The 19,911-nt window shown below is 42.3% G+C and overlaps 1 protein-coding gene across 3 annotated transcripts in view; it reads left to right on the plus strand.

The window, feature by feature from the left end:
• The window catches only part of HECW2 (HECT, C2 and WW domain containing E3 ubiquitin protein ligase 2), a 363,235-nt gene that overhangs the window by 312,241 nt on the left and 31,083 nt on the right, over positions 1 to 19,911 (plus strand). For all 3 annotated transcript variants that reach the window (XM_037043720.1, XM_037043719.1, XM_037043721.1), the window contains 3 exons: positions 4,075 to 4,195; positions 5,693 to 5,806; positions 17,959 to 18,111. In XM_037043720.1, coding sequence (XP_036899615.1) covers positions 4,075 to 4,195; positions 5,693 to 5,806; positions 17,959 to 18,111 — 388 coding nt within the window. The remainder of the gene's footprint in view (positions 1 to 4,074; positions 4,196 to 5,692; positions 5,807 to 17,958; positions 18,112 to 19,911) is intronic.

The raw sequence follows: 19,911 nt of genomic DNA on the forward strand, positions 1-19,911 counted from the left end.
ACTTTAGGTCTGCCTAGTAATAGTAAAGGAAAAAAAGAAGCCAAATATCTGTTACTGCAATTTTTTCCTGAAAATAATTAACATAATGTTGACTATCCTATGAAGTCACCTTTTTTTTGATCATTTCCTAAATGCGACGTTGACCTTTCTGTGACTGACTTCCTTTTTTAAGACCATACAGACCATAAAATTACTCTCTCTGTAGGACTGTTATATCCTACAGCTTCACTTGGAGTTGTGGTTCCCATAGAACTCCATTAACTCAACCTCCCGTGATCATTTTTGATTTCTAAAGTGGAAAGAACATTGTTCCTGCCCTGGAATTTCTTGGCAGTTGCACCTGACTTGCATTAAGAGTATGACAAGGGCCAACAGCATAATTTACTGTAATTTTTAAACCATGAAGTAATGTGTAAATGATTTTTTCATAATAGAACTATTAGCAAAAGAATTTTTGCATTTAACAACGTCTGTCTCCAGAGTCTCCGTAATTGAATCACTACTTAGAGCGTAAATGGAGTCAGAGCTGATTTTATTGTCTGTATTGATATTGATGGGATGCATTATGGCATTCCCACATCCTTTTAAGCATCTCAAATCATACAGCCATGGTATAATATGTGCTGTTTTGTTTTCTTCTTAAGTAACGAACTCTTGAAGAATCATGTTTCTTCTGAGTCCTGAAAGATTTTCTTTGAGTTCTTTGTTCTTCTCTTTCCTCTTCCCTGTCAATGGCCGTGGTCTTGAAAACTGATTCACCCAGGCTGCTTGCTGAGCTGTCTGGGTTTGCCAGTCTGCAGCTCGCAGACAGCTTTGTTCCACACCCCTGGGTGGACTTGTGACACACTGCCCTGTCCCTTGGCCATCCCAGAGAGCAGCCTCGTGCTCGGGGAGGTCGAGTTCCTTCATGCTGCAAAGGATGCCTTTCAAGTACACCGGAAGCATGCACCTGTGTGGGTCCCTGGACGCTGCCCAGGTGTTTCATTGGATACATTTGACCTCCCGTTGGGAGATAATGGTTCTCAACCTTGGCTGCACTTTGGAATTATCCGGAGAGCAGTATAAAACACTGATGCCTGGGTCCCACCCCCACAGATGTTGACGTAATGTGTCTTGGGTGTGGCCTGAACGCTGAGATTTTTTAGAAGCTTCCCAAGTGATTCTAATAGGCAGTCAGGGTTTGAGGACCACTGCCTAGGAGTCTTGGCTGTACTCCAAGATGTTTTAGGATCAAGTTTATTTGTTTCCTTTATGACATAGCCCTTAGCTCTGTGGATAAAAGACTCATAACTATGCAGACAGACCTCTGGACATATTATTGATCAGTAGCTGCTTTTATTAAAATCCAGTTGTAAAACCCAGTACAGTTCCCCATGTCTTTAGCCTTCACTTCTCTGCAGATGATTGCAATGATGAGGGCAAACAGATACACAGGGCTTCCTGGGCAGAGAAGCTGCGCAAAGCACCGTCTGTGCACCAACTCATTTAACCCGAAGGTGAGGCCCTGATCTCTCGCCAGAAGTCCAGGACTGCGCTTTCAAGTGCTTGTGCACCAAATTCACCCCAATAGCTGTCACCTCCAGCTCCCTACATCTACAGCCTCCCGTGCCCTGTCTACCAGCATCATCTCCCACACTGCTTTCAATGTCACACGGGCCTGGCTCGAATCCCAAGCCTCCCATTCACTGGCACACGACTTCAGTTTCCTTAGTTACACAGTGGTAATGGTGGTGACAGTGATACTGCCTGCATCACAGACTTGTGAGGATTCCCCAAGATCCCCTGTGTAAAATGCCTGGTCCCTATTGCAGAGCAGGCCCTTAACCAGTGACAGCTATTGGTATTCTAAAAACTTTGTGTTACTACAGAGAGCTTCCTGTTTCTCTTCCTTACTTACCTACTGTTATCAGTTCTTATCTCACATCGTGAATGTTTTCTCTGAGTCACCACACTGCAGTCCAGTCCTCAGCCCTGCCTCAGGCTTCTATTGCTGCAACTACCCCTAGCTGGGTATCGGCCCTGCAGTCTTTTCTCTTTGCCACCCTTAATCCACTCAACACACTCTGAAAGTCATTTCTCAAATAGTAACATTTACATGTTGTTGGCTTGCTCAAGAAGCTATAGGAGTCCCACTGCTCGCTGCATCATGCCCAATGTCCTCAGTGATGTTTTTTAAATTCCTCTCATAATTTGGCTCCAACCTCCTGGCTGCTAAATTCCCCACCTACTCCCCAGCACGCCCCCTCTACTCTGTGTAAGCAGGATTTCCTCGGTGTCTTCTGAACATGCATGCAAAGCTTATTTAACTCTTGCTGTGCAGACCAGCATAGAGTATAGATTCTCTTGTTTACAAGGCCTGGTGCCAATAAAGTCTGCTTCCTAAAGTCTTTTCCATTTTAATCTCTACTTATGCTCCTTTAATACCACTTTTCTGTAACACTGATCTCGAATGCCAATACCCAGGGGTATTGGCCGCCGTGCCTTTGAGTGGCTGTGGCGCGGTGGAGAGCACACGCTGCGTTTCCTGGAACAGCCGCCTGCCGTGTCCCAGGAGAACGCAAGCCAGTCATTTCAAGGGCTTCCAAATCATTTTCGAAAGAAAATAATGATTTCTTTTACTTGAAATGTTTAAATGTTGAAAGTTAATTTTAAATCTTTATAAATGATTTCATGGCAAACAAAACAGATCTATAGGTCTGGGCCCAGCCCCAGGACACTAGTTTTGTCCCTTCCGCTTTATACCTTGTTTGCCATCTGGTTTAGGACTTGATTATTCTCTAATTGTTTTATATGTTTTACTTCTGTCTCCCCATCCAAGATGTCCACCTTGTGAACCCTGCCATATTCATTTAGAGCATCTGTTGTTGAACCTAACACAGCATTAGCAATGAATAACAACCGCTTCATTTATTCATTCATTAAAGAAATATCTAATGAGCTTACATGGTGTATAAGCTATGGACTTCAACATTTTTGCTTTCTGGCTTATTCCATTGTGTTGTGCAATATTTAATGTTTCTGTCATGGCTCTGGGTCTGATATCCATATTCATCATCTACTTTGTATCCCGGCTGGCTGGTTGGTCACCTTGTGACCCAAAAGCCAGATTTCTCTACTGAAAGAGGAACCATTACTCCTACATTTCATTAATGATATTCATCATGTGATGGAATATAAGAAACATCTGTAGATGACCATGGTGCTTGGCCCCTGTGAAGAAAGCAACAAATAGAACAGCATGCACTCTTTGTGGAACCAGGGGACGTATGCCTTCTGCAATTGTGTCTGTATTCTGGGGTTTTTTAAAGATTTTATTTATTTTCTTTAGAGAGAGGGGAAGGGAAAGAGAAAGAGAGGGAGAGAAACATCAATGTGTGGTTGCCTCTCACACGCCCTGCCCCAGGGACCTGGCCTGCAACCCAGGCATGTGCCCCAACCAGGAATCGAACTGGCGACCCCTTGGTTTGCAGGCCCCTGCTCTACCCACCAAGCCACACTAGCCAGGGCTGAATTCTGATTTTATATCAAGATTATTCTACCTTACAACAAAAAAATGTATGTAGTTATGTGTCTGAAGTAGTTCTTAGTTGTGTGCACGTCCAAAAGAGGTTTTGTAGGTTTTCCATAAAGTCTGGAAACTCACTATTCTTGCTTTATACGCCACATACTTTTCACATTGTAACTTCCTGTTTAATTGTCATGATATCACCTCAGCAGCAAGCAAAGCTATTCCACCCTCAACAGTTACCATTAGACATGAGTAACCCCATTTGACTCATTAGTCTGGAGTGAAAAGGGGAACATATTGACTAACACATGGCACCATTGTAATGATGGGAACAGCATTGTTCTTTTCAACCAAGATGCCACAAAGAAGACATCCCCTAAGACCCTGATTAAGCTCTGGTTTAGTCTTTAACTTGGACGGTTGAAAGCTACAGGAACTAAATGTACTGCCTCCTTTTACTTGTGAACTCTGGTCTCAGCTCCCTGGTGATTATTTTCTCATGGTGATGCTATGAACATCAGGACATTGCACAAGTCCACACCCTCTTCTTTTTGTGGTTGCTTTAGGTACGCAGCGTGCCAATGCCCGGGCCCCAGCCCCTTACAAGCGAGACTTTGAAGCCAAACTAAGGAACTTCTACAGGAAGTTAGAGACTAAAGGATATGGACAAGGCCCAGGGAAATTAAAGTAAGTCAAAGTGAAACAAACCCCGGGATTTGTAGATGGTGAAGGGATGGGACGTACTTGGAATGTAGAAATTGACTGTGATTTGGGACAACCATCTTTGTTTTCCTTGGCGTAATTATTTTGGTGTCTGCAAACTGCAGCGCTGTAAAGAATGTGGTTCTGGAATTAAGCACAATTACGTTTAAGGTTTTAAAACAAATGGTAAAGAAACTACCATGCATGTAAAAAATATTAGGAAAAATTAAAAGTGATTCATTTATTTCTCCTGAAAAACACCTTTGTTGGCTGAGAGTATATTTGTTAGATGTAAGGCTGTCACAACATCCAATCCTGCACTTTGCTGTCTCCTGACCTGACCTGCGTGTAGGAACCGTACTCAGCACCGTTTCATTCTGTGCAACGACCTTCACTTGTCCAACGGGATATGTCCCAAATGTTGTGTCTGCCTGTCTTTATCCACCTCCACCTTAATGGGGAAATTAAAATATCATCGTGATGTGTGGTCAGAATTATTTTCATTTTCCACTTACCCCTACAGCCCCCTTCGTCCCCACCTCCACCCCTGTGCCATGCCCCCACTAGAGATCTCCGTGCCACCTGAGAGAGGACAGAGGAGGGGTCTCCACTCTGGGACTGTCATGTTCCAGGGTGCCCGAGAGAAAGTCCGGGGACCAGCCCCACAGCTCCACAGCTCTCCGCCCCACACACGGAGGGCTTGCTCAGTTAAACTCACAGGTTCCACTTTCGTGGCCCGAGAGAAACATCTGCCTGCCCAACCGCTGCTCCTCTCAGAGCTTCACCTTCCTGACGTTCCTCCTCCAAAGGCCTTGATGATCAAGCTTTCGTCCTTTGGCCTCCCTATCATTTCCCTTTCCATGACTATTTTCATTAAAGGCAAACTGATAGCTGCTTAAGAATGTCTGTATCATTATGACAAGTGGATTAATTGGCTGCAAGTGTCAGTCCTTAGTATCTGTCACTTAGGGAATCTCCAGATTCACTTAATTTAAAAATTAAATTAAGCACAATTATAAACTCCTCTACTTTGCAGGACACTGAGGTTTGTTTGTTTGTTTTTTCCTCCTTGTTCTCCTGGTCATCTCTCTAGGCACCTAGTAATTGAATCCCTTGCCTAGGTGCATTCAGGCTTCAAACATGACCTCCTAGGGTTGTTCTTTTACTAAGCAAAAGTGTTGTGCCTGTGATGTTTCATAACCTCCTTGGATAAATCGGCTTGGCCATTCAGAAAGGCCTGTTGGATTGTTTCACAGGTGATGGGTAGGGTGCTCTTTACCAGTGATTCTCTTAGGTAGCAGTTGCCAAAGCTGTTATGAGTTAAAGACAAATGCGTCCTTTGCAGCAGATAGCAATGACGTTAAGTCACTCCTTCTTGCCTAGTTAGTTATGGTAAATGCAAATGAAATGGCAAGCCCCAGTTCTAGAAAGATAAGGACTAGGAAGTAATCTGTACTTTTCAAATTGTCTCCTTATGGACAGGTTAATTATCAGAAGAGATCACTTACTCGAAGATGCTTTTAATCAGATCATGGGGTACTCCCGAAAAGATCTGCAGCGAAACAAGCTGTACGTCACCTTCGTCGGGGAGGAAGGGTGAGTAGCAGGGGAAGTGGCTGCAGAGCACAGGCTGTGACTGCGGGGCGGGTGTTTCGCCACATCCTCGCTGTGGTTGCCTGAAACAGGAAATCCTTCTGGCAGGAAATGCTGTTCTCATGCACTGCAACCTCTTGGCTTTCTTTAAAAAGGCCTTTTCTGGTTTTTAGATCATTTGGCAGAGAAATTCTTTGGTAAAGACTTGTAACTATAGATCATTTTTGATAGCAGAGTTTGGTTTGGTTTCTTCTCTAATTCTCTCTTAGAGGGAAAAGGGAACTTCGAGTTAAAAAAAAACAAACAAGGAATGCAATCATTCCTAAATGCAATCATACTAGCTGTAACAAGATTCTGTGATCTTGTTAATCTTCACTGGGGTGTAAAGTAGAACATGCTTCACGTGTTAAATAAACTCAGTCTCAGAGTCACGAATTAGAATCCTGCGGTTCTACCAGGAAGCCTCCACAGCAGAAATTCTTGGGTCTTGGTTGTTATTTCTCTGACCCCAGTTTTTCTCTCTTTTTGGCATGGCACCACACCTGCCAAAATAACTCCCCTGTGTAATCAGAGGTCTCCAACCCGCTGCCACCCTTCCGTGAGTGTGCTCATGTAGGTCAGGGTTAGGAAGGGGAGTGAAGACTCCCCCAGTGTTTATGGCATCCAGTGAGACGTGACAGCTGTTACATAACACTTGCGACGGTGACAGCTCTCAGCTCTCCCAGACCCCTTCCTCTTTCCTCATTTCAGGTGAGGGTTTTGAGTTTCAGTACCTTCCATGGAACCCAGCCACCGCTAGAGGGAATTAAAAAAATGTTGCACAATGGCCAGAACTCTGGTTGTCTTCTTGTTCTGTTGATTTGGATTATTTCAACACCATCCCTCTCAGTCATGCCCAGAAATAAGCTGTGCTAGATTATGGGATCATATGGAATCACAGTAGTAGTATCCAAAAAGTTTAACCATTCAGCATGTGGTCCATGATATGGAGGCTCCAATGCATAAAACAACTTGCATGTGCTGACGGAACCAGAGAACAGCAAAACTGGGGTTGAGAGTCACAACGAGGTCTCAGTCTTTCACTCGGCACTTTTGGGCCACCACTGGATGGAGGCAAAACTCCCGAACGCTGGTCTGTCGGATTTTTTTTTCCTACCGTGCATCTTTTCACCATTTCAGTAGTGCCAAATAACTTCTGCTCCCCACGTATACTGTTGTCTAGTCTCCCAGCTATGACTGGGTTAAAGAAAAACATGACATGGGAAAACAATATAGTGTGACAAAGTTGAACAGAAGCTTGCCTAAGACTTCAGCCTTTTATTACTGGCAAGCCTTAATGGACCTCTAGCTAGTGTTCATTGGCTTAAAGATGCAGGTGCACAATTGAAAATGAAGACAAATGTTGTTAGCCTAATCACAGGTATGCATGGGATGCCAAGTATTTCCTGCCCTAATCGGTCTGGTCTGAATGAAGATGCTTCTGCTCCCCCAGAAGTCCAGCTGCCTTCTCGCATTGTTGGACCACAGTTTGTTGAGATCTCAGAGGTGGAGGGGCGAGTCTTTGGGAGCCCTAGAACTTAAGTTTGAATAGAACAGATGCTTATCATGTTTGATCGTCCTAATGTGGTCTCCCTGTGATCTGGACTGATGACAGCTGTTCCCAGGAGGAGGCCCAGGCTGAGTGGAGCTTGATATCTCAGTATGTGATTGCCGCTGATGTCCAAATGCCTCTTGCTTCTCTCACCTGTCTCCTACCTATAACCCCAGAGGGAAAATAAGTGTGAGGATACTCTGAGGTATGGCTTCAGTCCTCAGAAATGATCTCTTAATGAGATCTTATGGCTTACTGAAGCTGGAGTAGGGCTAGTTAATGTCTGGCCTTGTGGCTTTATCATGCCAATAACATACATTCAGATTATTAGATACAGGCTTTATTTTGCTACTAGGCATTGAGAATACATATAGTATTTTCAAAGATTAACACAGTACACTTGCTGGAAAATAGAAACCTAAAAACAACGTAAAATTAAGAAGCTATTGTAGCCTTTGCCACCTTCTCAAATACATTCATTCTATTGCAGTAAACCTAAGGACCAGACTATTTCTTTCTGGATTATAATAAATACCCCAAGTGAAAAGCTGCCTAAGTTTTTCAATGGAATGATAAAAATGGAGCTTGGAGTTTTCTGTCACTTTCCCTTCATTAATTTTGGTGCCCTTGAAATGTGTCATTGGGTAAATTCTTCATGTCCAGCTCTAGTAAAAGGTATTTAAAAGCGTACACCAGTAGTGCCCAGATCTTGGTTTCCAATATCATTCTTCAATAAAAGGAAGCAGGGCTCCTGGAAGCAGGGCCTGGCTCTAGGACTGGGACGGGAAGTGTACAAGAAGAAGCCTGCAGGATCTCGTAGTGCCAGAGAGTAAAGAAGTGCCCAAAAAGCTGATGGCCAAGGGACACGGAGCCAACCAAAAGCACTTCCAATGGTCAAAACTGGAGTGATTTGAACAACAGAAAAGTAAATGAAGTAGTATTGAATTGTAGCCCGAGGTATAAAATAAACCCCTATACTCATATAAATACACGACTGAATGAATAAATAGAGGAGAATAGACAAACCATCTGTGCAGATTTCCCAGTAATTTAGTGCAGTTCCCTACTCTTTAATTGTGGGTTGTACATACTGACTTTCTTCCAGATAGTGCGGTACAGTGACGAAGTCTACAGTGGAGAAGCCTGACGAACACTCAGCCGGGTGATCAAGGTTAAAATCCACAGGGATATAGCATGTTGATAGTATGTACCCCTGATATGAGCGATGAGAATGGCAGTTTACTTTCTTTGGTCTTTCTCCCCCGAAAAAACCCGTAATGTCAGTGTAATGGTGAGGAAAACATGCGACAAATCCAAATTGAGTGGCATTCTACAAGACACCTGTCTAGTACTCCTTAAAACTGTCAAGGTCACCAAAAATCAGAGGAGTCTGAGAAACTGTCACAGCCAGGGGGACCCTCGGGAAACATGGCAATTAAATATAGTACAGCATTTGGGATGGGATCCTGGGACGGAAAAGGACTATTAGGTAAAAAACTAAGGGAATCTGAAAAAAGTATCGGTTTTAGTTAAAAATAACATATCTGTATTGGTTCATTAATTTTAACAAATCTATACTAATATAGGATACTAATAAGAGGGAAACTGAGGGTGAGAGACACAAGAATTCCTCATACTGTCTTTGGAACTTTTCTGTAAGTCAAAAAATATTCTAAAATAAAACATGTGTTAAAAGAAAACATATGGTCAGGATTTGAGGAGATTTAGGAGATGATTCCTTGAATGACTTTTCTTATTTCCTTGTTGTCTAACAACTGACTGCCACCCAGGTAATTTCTTCTGCACCTGAGGTTAGTAGAGTAAGTATGTGGATAGAGTTATTTCTCCAGAAAGCCCAAATTAGTAGATGTATTGCTACATATAGAATATTTTATGTTGCTAATGTCAAGGTTATATTATCTGTGATGAATAATTCTTGCAATTCTTATTAATACCATATCACTGATCCTATTTTCTACTTGTCATAATCAAGATCTTTATTTATAATGGATTAGCTGGAGTATGTAGAGAAAGGGATTTATTTTTCAGAATAATGTATCTGTTAGAGAACCCTAAAGATTCTAACAAAAAACTGCTAGAACTGATCAATGAATTCAGTAAAGTAGCAGGATACAAAATAAATATCCAGAAATCAGTTGCATTTTTATACACCAATAATGAACTATCAGAAAAAGAAACTAAGAAAACAGCCCTGGCTGGTGTAGCTCAGTGGATTGAGCACGGACCTGCGAACCACATGATCACGGTTCGATTCCCAGTCAGGGCACATACCTGGGTTGCAGGCCGGTTCCTAGCAGGGGACTCATGAGAGGCAACCATACATTAATCCTTCTCTCCTTCCCTTCCCCTCTAAAGATAAATAAATAAAATCTTTATTTTAAAAAACCTAAAAATACATTTAAGAAAAAGAAACTAAGAAAACAATCCCGTTTACAGTGGCATCAAAAATAAAATATCTAGGAATAAATTTAACCAAGGATGTAAAGGACCTGTACTTGGAAAAATTATGAGACACTGAAGAAATTGAAGAAGGTACAAACAAGTGAAAGAATATACTATGTTCATAGATAGGAGGAATTAACATCATTAAAATATCATACTGCTCTCCCTGACTGGTGTTGCTCAGTTGGTTGGGGGTCATCCTGCAAAGATGAAGGTCGCTGGTTTGATTATCAGTCCGGGCATGTGCCTGGGTTGCAGCTTCGGTCCCTGGTTGGGATGTGTATGAGAGCCAATAGATCAATGTTTTGATCCCTCCTCTTCCCTCTCTCTACAAATAAATAAATAAAAATCTTTTGAAAAAATATCCATACAACCCAAAGCGATCTATAGATTCAGTGCAATTCCTGTGAGGATACCAATGGCGTATTTCACAGAACTAGAACATATATTCCAAAAACTTATATTAGAATCACAAAAGACCCCGAATAGCCACAGCAATCCTGAGAAAGAACAATGTTGGAGGACTCACACTATCTGATATTAAACTATACTACTAGGCCATAGTCATCAAAACATCATGGTACTGGCATCAAAACACACACATAGATAATGAAACAAAATAGAGCCCTGAAAAAAAAACCCATGCCTTAATGGTCAATTAATATTTAATGGAGGGAGCAAGAACATACAATGTTGCAAAGGTAGTCTATTCAATAAATGATGTTGGGACAGTTGAAGAGATATGTACAAAAAGTGAAATTAGACCACCTTCTTACAAGAGTAAGCTCAAAGTGGATTATAAACTTAAATGTAAGACTCAAAACCATAAAAATCTTAGAAGAAAGCATAGTAAAATCTTGGACATTTTGCATAGCAACATTTTTTTCCTGCTATGTCTCCTTGGGCAAGAGAAACAAAAATATAAACAAATGGGACTACAACAAAAAAAAAAGTATTTGCATAGCAAAGGAAATGCACTGAATGAGAGAATATATTCACCAATGATACACATCTAATAAGTGGTTAATATCCAAAATTTATAAAGAACTTACACAACTCAACACCACAGAACCAAACAATTCAATTTAAAAATGGGCAAAAGACCCGAATAGACACTTCTCCAAAGAGGACATACAGGTGGCCAATAGACATATGAAAAAATGTTCAACATCACTAATCATTACAAGATGCAAATTAAAACCACAATGAGATATCACCTCATACCTGTCAGAATGGCTGTTGTCAATAAACCAACAAACAAGTGTTGGCGAGGATTTGGAGAAAAGGAACCCTAGTGTACTGTTGTTGGGCATGGAGATTGGTCCCACCACTGTGGAAAGCATGATGGAGATACCTAGAAAAATTAAAAATAGAATTGCCTCATGACCCAATGATTCCACTTATGGGAATATATCTGAAGAAACCCAAACCACTAATTCAAAAGAATATATGCACTCCTTATGTTCATTGCAGCATTATTTACAATTGCTAAGGTCTGGAAGCAACCCAGGTGCCCATCAGTAAATGAATGGATAAAAAGCTGTGGTACATTTATACAATGGAATATTTGCTCGGCTGAAAAGAGAAGGAAACTTTACCTTTTGCAACAGCATGGACAGACTTGAAGAGTATTGTTCTAAGTGAAATAAGCCTAACAGGGAAAGATAACTACCATATGATTTCACTCATATGTGGAATCCAGTGAACAAAATGAACTAACAAATAAAATAGAAACAGAACAGAATGTCCCCGTATCTCATAGATAATGGCGAACAGAATGACAGCTGTCAGAGGGAAGGGGACTTAGGGGACTGGGTGAGAGGGGGATAAAGGCTGACAGAAGGAGGCTTGACTTGGGTTGGTGAACACACAACACAACACACAGATGTTGTGTTATAGAACTGTACACTTGAAGTCTATATAATTTTATTACCCAATGCCAGCCTAGTAAATTCAATAAATTTTTTTAAAAAAGAGTAATGCAATTGCCTGTGCTCCGAAAAGGTGTGAATTAGCAGATTCACAGACTTTCGCTCTGCTTTAAGCTGTTCCTTTGCATAGGTCTGAAACCTCGTATATAGACTGTTTCCAAAATGAAATAGCTGAGGCAAGAAAAATGATGGAAAAATTGATGGTCAGAAAGGTTAACTACGAATTCCATGTGAGGCAGAATTAATCACAGAATATTGGTGATGCCTATATTAATTTAAAAAATACGAGAATAAGCCTAGACCTATTAATGCTTCTTGCTAAAATATCACTTCATGTTATACTTGGCTTTTTATCAAAAGTAAGCAGTTTCTAAGTAAACTACTGTGATTTAATTTGGTCAGAGCTGGAGGTTTGGTTCTCATCATTAAAATTTCCACCCCCGGTGTAATTTGGTTATCTGGTCTTGCAAAGAGCAGTGAGGGAGGAGTGACTGTCAACAGCCATGGCATGACTGGAAACTGATTCATCTGGGCAGAATGTGGTGAAGAATTGCGTGTGGTCATTGCTTCTGTCAGGCTGGCCTCTGTCTGCCTAGAAGTTGCTTCTTGAGGAAGGGGGCCAGTGGAGCACCGATAGTCTCCAACGCATCATTTTCTTCCCAATGGAAAGTCCTAGCAACTAAAGCTGCATGGTGTCCGAGGTCAGCAAGGTAGACTATTGTGTTCTGATAAGGCATCCTGGGCCATTAACTTCGTAGTACCCAGACCACAAGGAAACAATGGCCTTGGTGGAGAGAGGATGTTTACACTGCGATTGCCTCACCTCTTTTTCCTCCACTGTGAACTCTGTCTGTAAAAGGCTCCTTTCTTTAAGAAAGAATGAGTTCATTATATGTAAGGTGCCATCTGTATGACGTCAATCACCTGTCTTGCAAAGCCACCCTTGGACTAGGGAGGAGATGTGTGCAAACACTTTTAGCTTAGGGGTTAAGGACAGATGAGCTGTGTCTGTGACCTTGCTCCTTAGATGGGCAAATAAACGCAACCAGGGAGGGTGAGATCTGAAAGTCTTGCGTGCTCGCTTCTAAAATAACCAGCAGATCTTGGATCGGACTGCTGTAATCCTTCTTAGAAGTTGGGTGGATTCTGAGCTTGACCTTTATTTCTCAGAAGTCCGTAAAGCTTCAGCTTAATGATGCTGCTTGTTTTCTTCCCAAAAGAGGCATTTGCAGAATAACCAAAATAACCCAAACCTTGCTGAAGAAGGTGCTTCTATATCTGGGCTTAGGCGTGGTGTCACCAGGTAAAACTTTGCTTGCCTTATTAATTACTCACAAAATTCCTTATTCACCCACGACGCCTTCTTAAGTAGCTGGAGAACCGATGCCTGGCTGCTATAAATATGTGAGGGTGAATCAGCGGGTGCACGTGTGTCTGACCCGGCTTGTAAGAGAGCGGAGCTTTCTGTCTTCCACAGAACTCGTAGGAAATGATGGTGTGAGTTCCTCATGCCATCGTCTTTCATTTCATACTCTGCTTCCATTGGAATACTTTGTTTTCAGTGATTTTTACTTGAACACAAGAATGGGAGAAAGAAAGCAATCTAACAAATATTGGTTGCCACCACAAGTTGGGCGGTGTTGGCCTGTCAACATGATGGTGTTTAAAATGCTGTATCAGCACCTCATGGGGCTCCGAACTGCACGGGCACCCTCAGGACATCTGTGCTTATTCGGAAGTGCCCTCCCATGCAGCTGTTGTGTGGGTACACACCCGTTGTCCAGAGTTTCTGCGTTTCAGTGCCAAGCCTTTGGCTGTGGAACCAACCTAACTGGCAAAACAGGAATGTAACAAATGATCCTGCGATGTGACTCATTTAACTATTTATACGGACGAGGTTGCTAAAACATCACAGGAAGCACATGCACGCGGCGCTCTGCTGGGACATGTCTACTGGATTAGGTAGACAGATGTAATTTGTAAGCTACAACCCGCTCTCCGAGAGAGTTTTGGATGGTAATCAAATCAAGCTTGAGAAACTGTCTTGGTGTTAGATTGACTCCATCCGTGCTGCTAGAGTTAAAAAAAAAAACAGCAGATAAAAACCTGCCCAGTTGAGGAAGATACATTTTCCTCCTAGAGGAACTGTTAGTTTTGTTTTCTCTTGGGGGGCGGGGGGAGGAGTTTTACTTTTCAGCTTAACTCCTCAGGGAACATTCATGTTATTGTTAGCCAGATTTAGCTGTTATCATAATAAAGGAACCAATCAATCAGGTCCACCTTTGTTGTTTTAACACAAGCTACCAAATTAGGAGGTATTGTACCTGAAAATGGCAAACACCAGGTTGTCTAAGCGCCTTGTGACAATATTTGCAAATGGAGTAAGGGATTGGCATAGCCTGTTAATGTCATTGAATCAATATGCCACCTGAAGGAAAGCCTGTGCAGAGTGATTCACTGTGCCTGATGCCAACTGACCGTGTAAATTATGTTGCCTTTCTTTAGGGAGCTCCACTCATTGATTCAGCAACATATATTGAGCACCTACTGCATTAGGCTAAGTACGTGGGATACAGAAATCAGAACGACATAGTCCCTGCCCTCAGTGTGGTTACAGGCTACATGTGTTTATAGAGGAGGCAGACACACAAACAGATCATTATAACACACCCTGGTGAGTGCATTATTGTTAAACAAAGAGAGTCGCCGCTCAGAGAAATCTATTCAGTTAGAAATCTTCTATTTCCAACTGAATACCACAGTTGAATTTGAAGCAGCTAAAAAAGCCATTTTACATAGACAGGTTATCCCTTTGTGAGAATAGCACCCCCATAAAGTATTTGGTTTGTGTTTCAACTGTGACCTTCACCACCATGTGCCTGGGCTGTGTCTGAGCCCCCCCACAAAGCTGGGGTGGCTGAGTCCTGCTCTAGCACTCAGTTATGACCACACCCCAAGGAGACCTGCGCCCTACGGTATTGCAGTCATTTTATGTTTCCTTGAAGTGATCCTCACTAAGAAAAAGGATTTATAGTAAGCCAGGTATTTTAATAAAGTAGCACTTTCCTCCCACTTTCTCCTGTAACAGAGCTTGGCAAGCTTGTACAGAAAAGGGCTAGATAGTAGATATTTTAGGCTTTGTAGGCCATGCATTCCCTGTCCCAACACTCAACTCTGCCATCTTAAGAGAAAAGCAGCCACAGACTGAGAACACATGAACAAATGTGCCAATAAAACTTTATTTACAAAGCCAGGAGATAGGCCAGATTTGGCCTGCAGACCATAGTTTACCAACCCTGCTCAATACATTACAGTTGAAATGTATTGAGGGTAGGCCCTAAGGAGTAACGAGCGTTCAGCCTGCGGTGAGGAAGTCTGCATCACAGCCCGGATGCCCCACTGTGGCTTTCACGGATGTCCTTCCACCTGCGCCTTCTCTGTACGGCGAGGGTGTAGACAAACTGAATGCTCGGCTGCCTTCGCCCACTGGCCCTCTCGGTGTCTGGAAAGACACAGGATCGTTGATGGAGTCCACCATGAACAAGAAATTTAGAGAGATGTTTTGCCTTCACCAGGATCTGGATAGACGGAGATGGTGGACTAAATCTCACCAAGTGAAATTTAGTAGGAAAGAGTGTAAAGTCTAGGGCTGAGGTTTTAAAAAGATACCGTGGCCGGCAGACAGGATGGGAGAGTCCTGGGTTGAAGCGGTGTAGGCAAAAGGTGTGAGCTGATGACTAGCTCAGGATGAGTCAACAGAGTGACTGCCACATAAGCAGAGTGGTTTTAAGCTACATTAATGGAGAATAATGTCCAGGAAGAGAGGGCATGAGCCCTTTCTAAGCTCCGTGCTGACAAGACCACACCTTGAAGGGCCTTTGCCAGCATTAGACACCACCCCTCAAGTCAGACTTTGACAGCCTGGAGAGTGTCCAGAGCAGAGGGAATTCCCAGCCCTTCCTTGAGAGGAGATGGAAGGAAGTGGCCATGTTCAGGAGCAGGGAGAGGCAGCAGGAGGGCAAGAGACCAGGGGTGTGGAAACTGCTACTACACAGAAGAGCACTTTTAGAAAATGGCTTTTCAAAAAAGTATAAATCTTTAGCATCTAGATTAGTACCCAGAACATAATAGGCGCTTGGGTATTTGTTGAAAGAAAGCCTCTAAGTATGCGAAGAGCATTCAAGTGGAAGAGGCACTCTACTTCTTCTTGGTGGCGTCAGAGATCAAATCAGGACAGTGGTTGGGAGCTACCTCAGGCTGACTTGGTCTTAGCACAAGGCTTTGCACCTGGGAGGCAGCCACAGCGCTGCTTTGGGAGTCCCCAGGGTTAATCTGAGCACAGTGCCGCTGATCTTGGTGGCCACCCGCTAACCGCATTTTGTTAAGCTGCCCATAAGGTCACCTTAAGGCTGCTTTAGGCCTGAGAGTCTGGTATGTTTGCATTTTCTGTGCATGTAGGTTCTTGGCAGTCCACACTTGTACCTCCCAAAAGGTAGTGTGGACTGGCGCTGTGTGAGACGGTGTTAGCTATTACACAGACTGATATATTTTATTTAAATATTTGTGTATTTCTGCCCTGGCTGGTGGATTGAGCTCAGGCCTGCAAACCAGAATATCGTGGTTCAGTTCCCAGTCAGGGCACATGCCTGGGTTGTAGGCCAGTTCCCAGCAGGGGACACACAAGAGGCAACCATACATTGATATTTCTCTCCCTCTCTCCTTCCCTTCCCCTCTAAAGGTAAATAAATAAAAATTTTTTTAAAAAAGAAAAAGATGTCCTTCCTTTAAAAAAATAAAAATAAAAATTTGTGTATTTCTTTTCACGTGTATTAGGAAAAAATAAAGCTAAAATCATAATTTCATAAATATTGTGTGGGACAAGGCTGCATTGAAAAAGCAAGTGAATTTAAACTTGATTTAATTAAAATATTAAGTAAATAACTACATATATATTCAGATATGGCAAAAATTCAGAAAGTAGTATGTGAATAGCAGAAGTCTGTTCTGAGTACATTCTGTTAAACTCTCAACTCAGACACCTAAGTCATTTCTTACTAGTCTCCCAACTCCATTTTCTACCTGTAATAGGATTCTTTTCTCTGTCACACAATCCTATCACCAAGCAAGACTCAGGTGATTTCCTTTTAAAAAAAAAAATACAGTAAGGCCCATGGAGGAAATTCCATAAGAAAAAAAGTGAACCAACGAAGTCTTGAAACATTCTACCACCCCAGCTGCTCCATTGCTTTCATTCCCCCTTCAGTGCTTCTTCCTCTCTGAGTCTCTGGGTGAGCATTTATCAGAGGGCAGACGTCCTTTCCATTTTCCATTTTCATTTCAACACATCAGGCCCTCATTGGGAACTCCTCTTCGTTGCATTTTTTTTGCTCCCAGCATTGTCAGCCACTTGTCATTCCTCCAACCTAACATAGTCATTTTTCATACTTCACTTTGACCTTGATGTCCTTGTAACCAAAATGGAATTTACACGGTAGGTCAGGTGCTAGAGTTTCAGCCTCTTCTCCAAATTCTTTCCGTGTGAAGTTTTACATACCCTCATTTTCCTTGTCTATAATTTTCCTTGGTGTTTTATAATGTGAAGTTTTCACTTGAACCCTATCATTCTATTGTTTTTTGCCTCTGATCTCCCTAGGGGGTCTTGTGTCTGTAATATCCTCTCACCAATTGACTGAAGTCTCTTTTTTCCCCACTTAAAAATGTTTCAGAAATCCATGAGGTCTCCATGTCCCGTAGGTGTAGGTAGCTGAAGCCCTCAGGTTTTGCCCTCTTTAAGTAAAGCATTCTCACTGTACTCCTTTCTTTATAGCCTTGCTCCAGATATTAAAAATACTTACCTCTTTATACATACTTATACAATCAAATTATTAGCATAGTGCATATTGTATCTGTTATCTGATGTGTAGCTCTAATTTTGGATGTGTTCCATATAAAATGTCCATTTTACTATTCTGGGTCAAGACATGGATGAGATTAGGAAAGACGATTATTCTATTTGTTTTGGACAGTCCTGGAGTGTAAACAATTAGACTTGTAATGAATGTTCTATAGAAAGTTGAGCTGTGTAGAAGATGTGCCCAGGAGATAGGTGGATTTTATATGTGTATATACACACACACAATAACTGTTGTTCTTTTGTGGATTTTTTAAAGGCTGGATTACAGCGGACCTTCCAGAGAGTTTTTCTTCCTGGTATCCAGAGAACTCTTTAACCCATATTATGGCTTATTTGAATATTCAGCCAATGACACATACACAGTACAAATAAGTCCCATGTCTGCTTTTGTAGACAATCATCATGAATGGTAAGTAATGTTTTCCCTAACTCTTCTTCTGGTGATTTCTGTTGTCTTAGTTTTTATAGGAATCCACATTTTAAACATTTTCCCTTGAGAAAATTATATATATATTTTTTAAATATTTTATTTATTTATCTTTAGAGGGGAAGGGAAGGAGAGGGGGAGAGAAATATAAATACATGGTTGCCCCTCATGAGTCCACTGCTGGGAACTGGCCCGCAACCCAGGCATGTGCCCCGACTGGGAATAGAACCGCGGTTGTTTGGTTTGCAGTCCCGCACTCAATCCACTGAGTCATGTCAGCCAGGGCAGAAAATTATATTTTTAATTAAACATCTCATTTGACTCTCATTTTTGTTGTCAAATTATATATACAGGGAGCCTCTGAGCTAGTGAGCTGGGTAGAATTCAAAAGTTTTCATCAAAGGAAAGCGGGTCCCTGAAATCCCTCTCTGCACCTTTGGGCATCCCTGGGCTCTGAGGCGGGGCCAGGGTGAGGGGGTGAAAGTCCTGGACCCGGGGTCAGGCTGCTTCTAGAGCAGCCCGTCGGGGAGTGGCTGACACTGGGGGCGGAACAGAGGCTGCGGGACCTGGAGTGACTGAGGACAGAAGGGAAGAAGTGTGAGGCCACTTAGCCTAGTAGCCTTTTGAAGTTTGTGACCCGTGGTTGCCCCTTTTCCTAGTTTCTCACAGAACATCATCGAGGGAAACTGGTACTGCTTCCCGTCTGGGGATTATTTATTCTGAAAATCCCAAATTGCACTCTTCCCAAATATCCTTACATTTTAAAGAAATTCCTGCATGTGTAGACTAAATACTTGTATAACCCCTGTTTGCTTGTTCCTGCTCATTTGCACTGATAGTGACCAAAAGAAAACCCAAGGGTAAGACTCATGAAAAAATTCTTTGAGTCATGAGGGTAATATCGGTGGGTGGAGGGCATTAACTTTTAAGACTTATTTTTCAAACTAACTTCCGTTTAGCTGCAGTTTGGAGTCTTCCCAATTATAGCCATTGCCGTTATGCTAACATAAGTGGAAAAATAGGACAGCAAGGCTGAGGGACATTAATCCTAAAGTGGCTGCCTGATGTTGAAATTACAGATGGACCCTGGGAGCCTCAGGGTGGATTCACGCTCTTGGAAGTCATGAGATTTTCAGAGAGCTAGACACTTGAATACTTTTGAAAGAGAAAATAAGTGTCCATCTCAAGTGAGAGAATTCAGTCATAACAGATATATCTAATAAAGTTTCCAAAGTGATTCAGAATAGACTTGAGCTTTGAAATTTCAGAGAACAGAATGTCCCATGAGGAAACTCCCCCAAATGTCCACATGCATAATTCTTGTGTGGTGACAGTTATCATCAGAACTGGGATTTGAGAGAGAATAGGGGCAGGAACATTTTCACTCTAAGACTGGGATTTTTTTTTCTCAAAAGGGAATTGCTACTGTGTTTGTGTTAGAGAAATCCTGCTGATAATTTTTGCAAACGAATTAGAAGACAACATTCCCTCCACCACCATTGGTCTCATTTTGTCAAATTCTCTTAGAAGTGGTTTAGGGAAATTTCACTGACGTGCTCACAGGGAATTCCTGATGGCCGTGTGGGGTGCTACATGGTAGACATCACTGACACGAGTGAAGGTGGAGCAGTATGTCCCCAAATCATTGGAGCGAAGCACGTTTCTTCAACACGTAGGACATAGCCTGTAGTGCACACTAACTCTCGAGGACCTAGTAGGCGATTAATCTTGGACACGTAGAGCTGGTTAGAGCTGGAGGGCATTCTAGAAAGCAAATCAAGC

Source organism: Sturnira hondurensis, unplaced genomic scaffold (genome assembly GCF_014824575.4).
Source record: "Sturnira hondurensis isolate 20B ecotype Veracruz unplaced genomic scaffold, ASM1482457v3 Scaffold0004136, whole genome shotgun sequence".
Classification (NCBI taxonomy): domain Eukaryota; kingdom Metazoa; phylum Chordata; class Mammalia; order Chiroptera; family Phyllostomidae; genus Sturnira; species Sturnira hondurensis.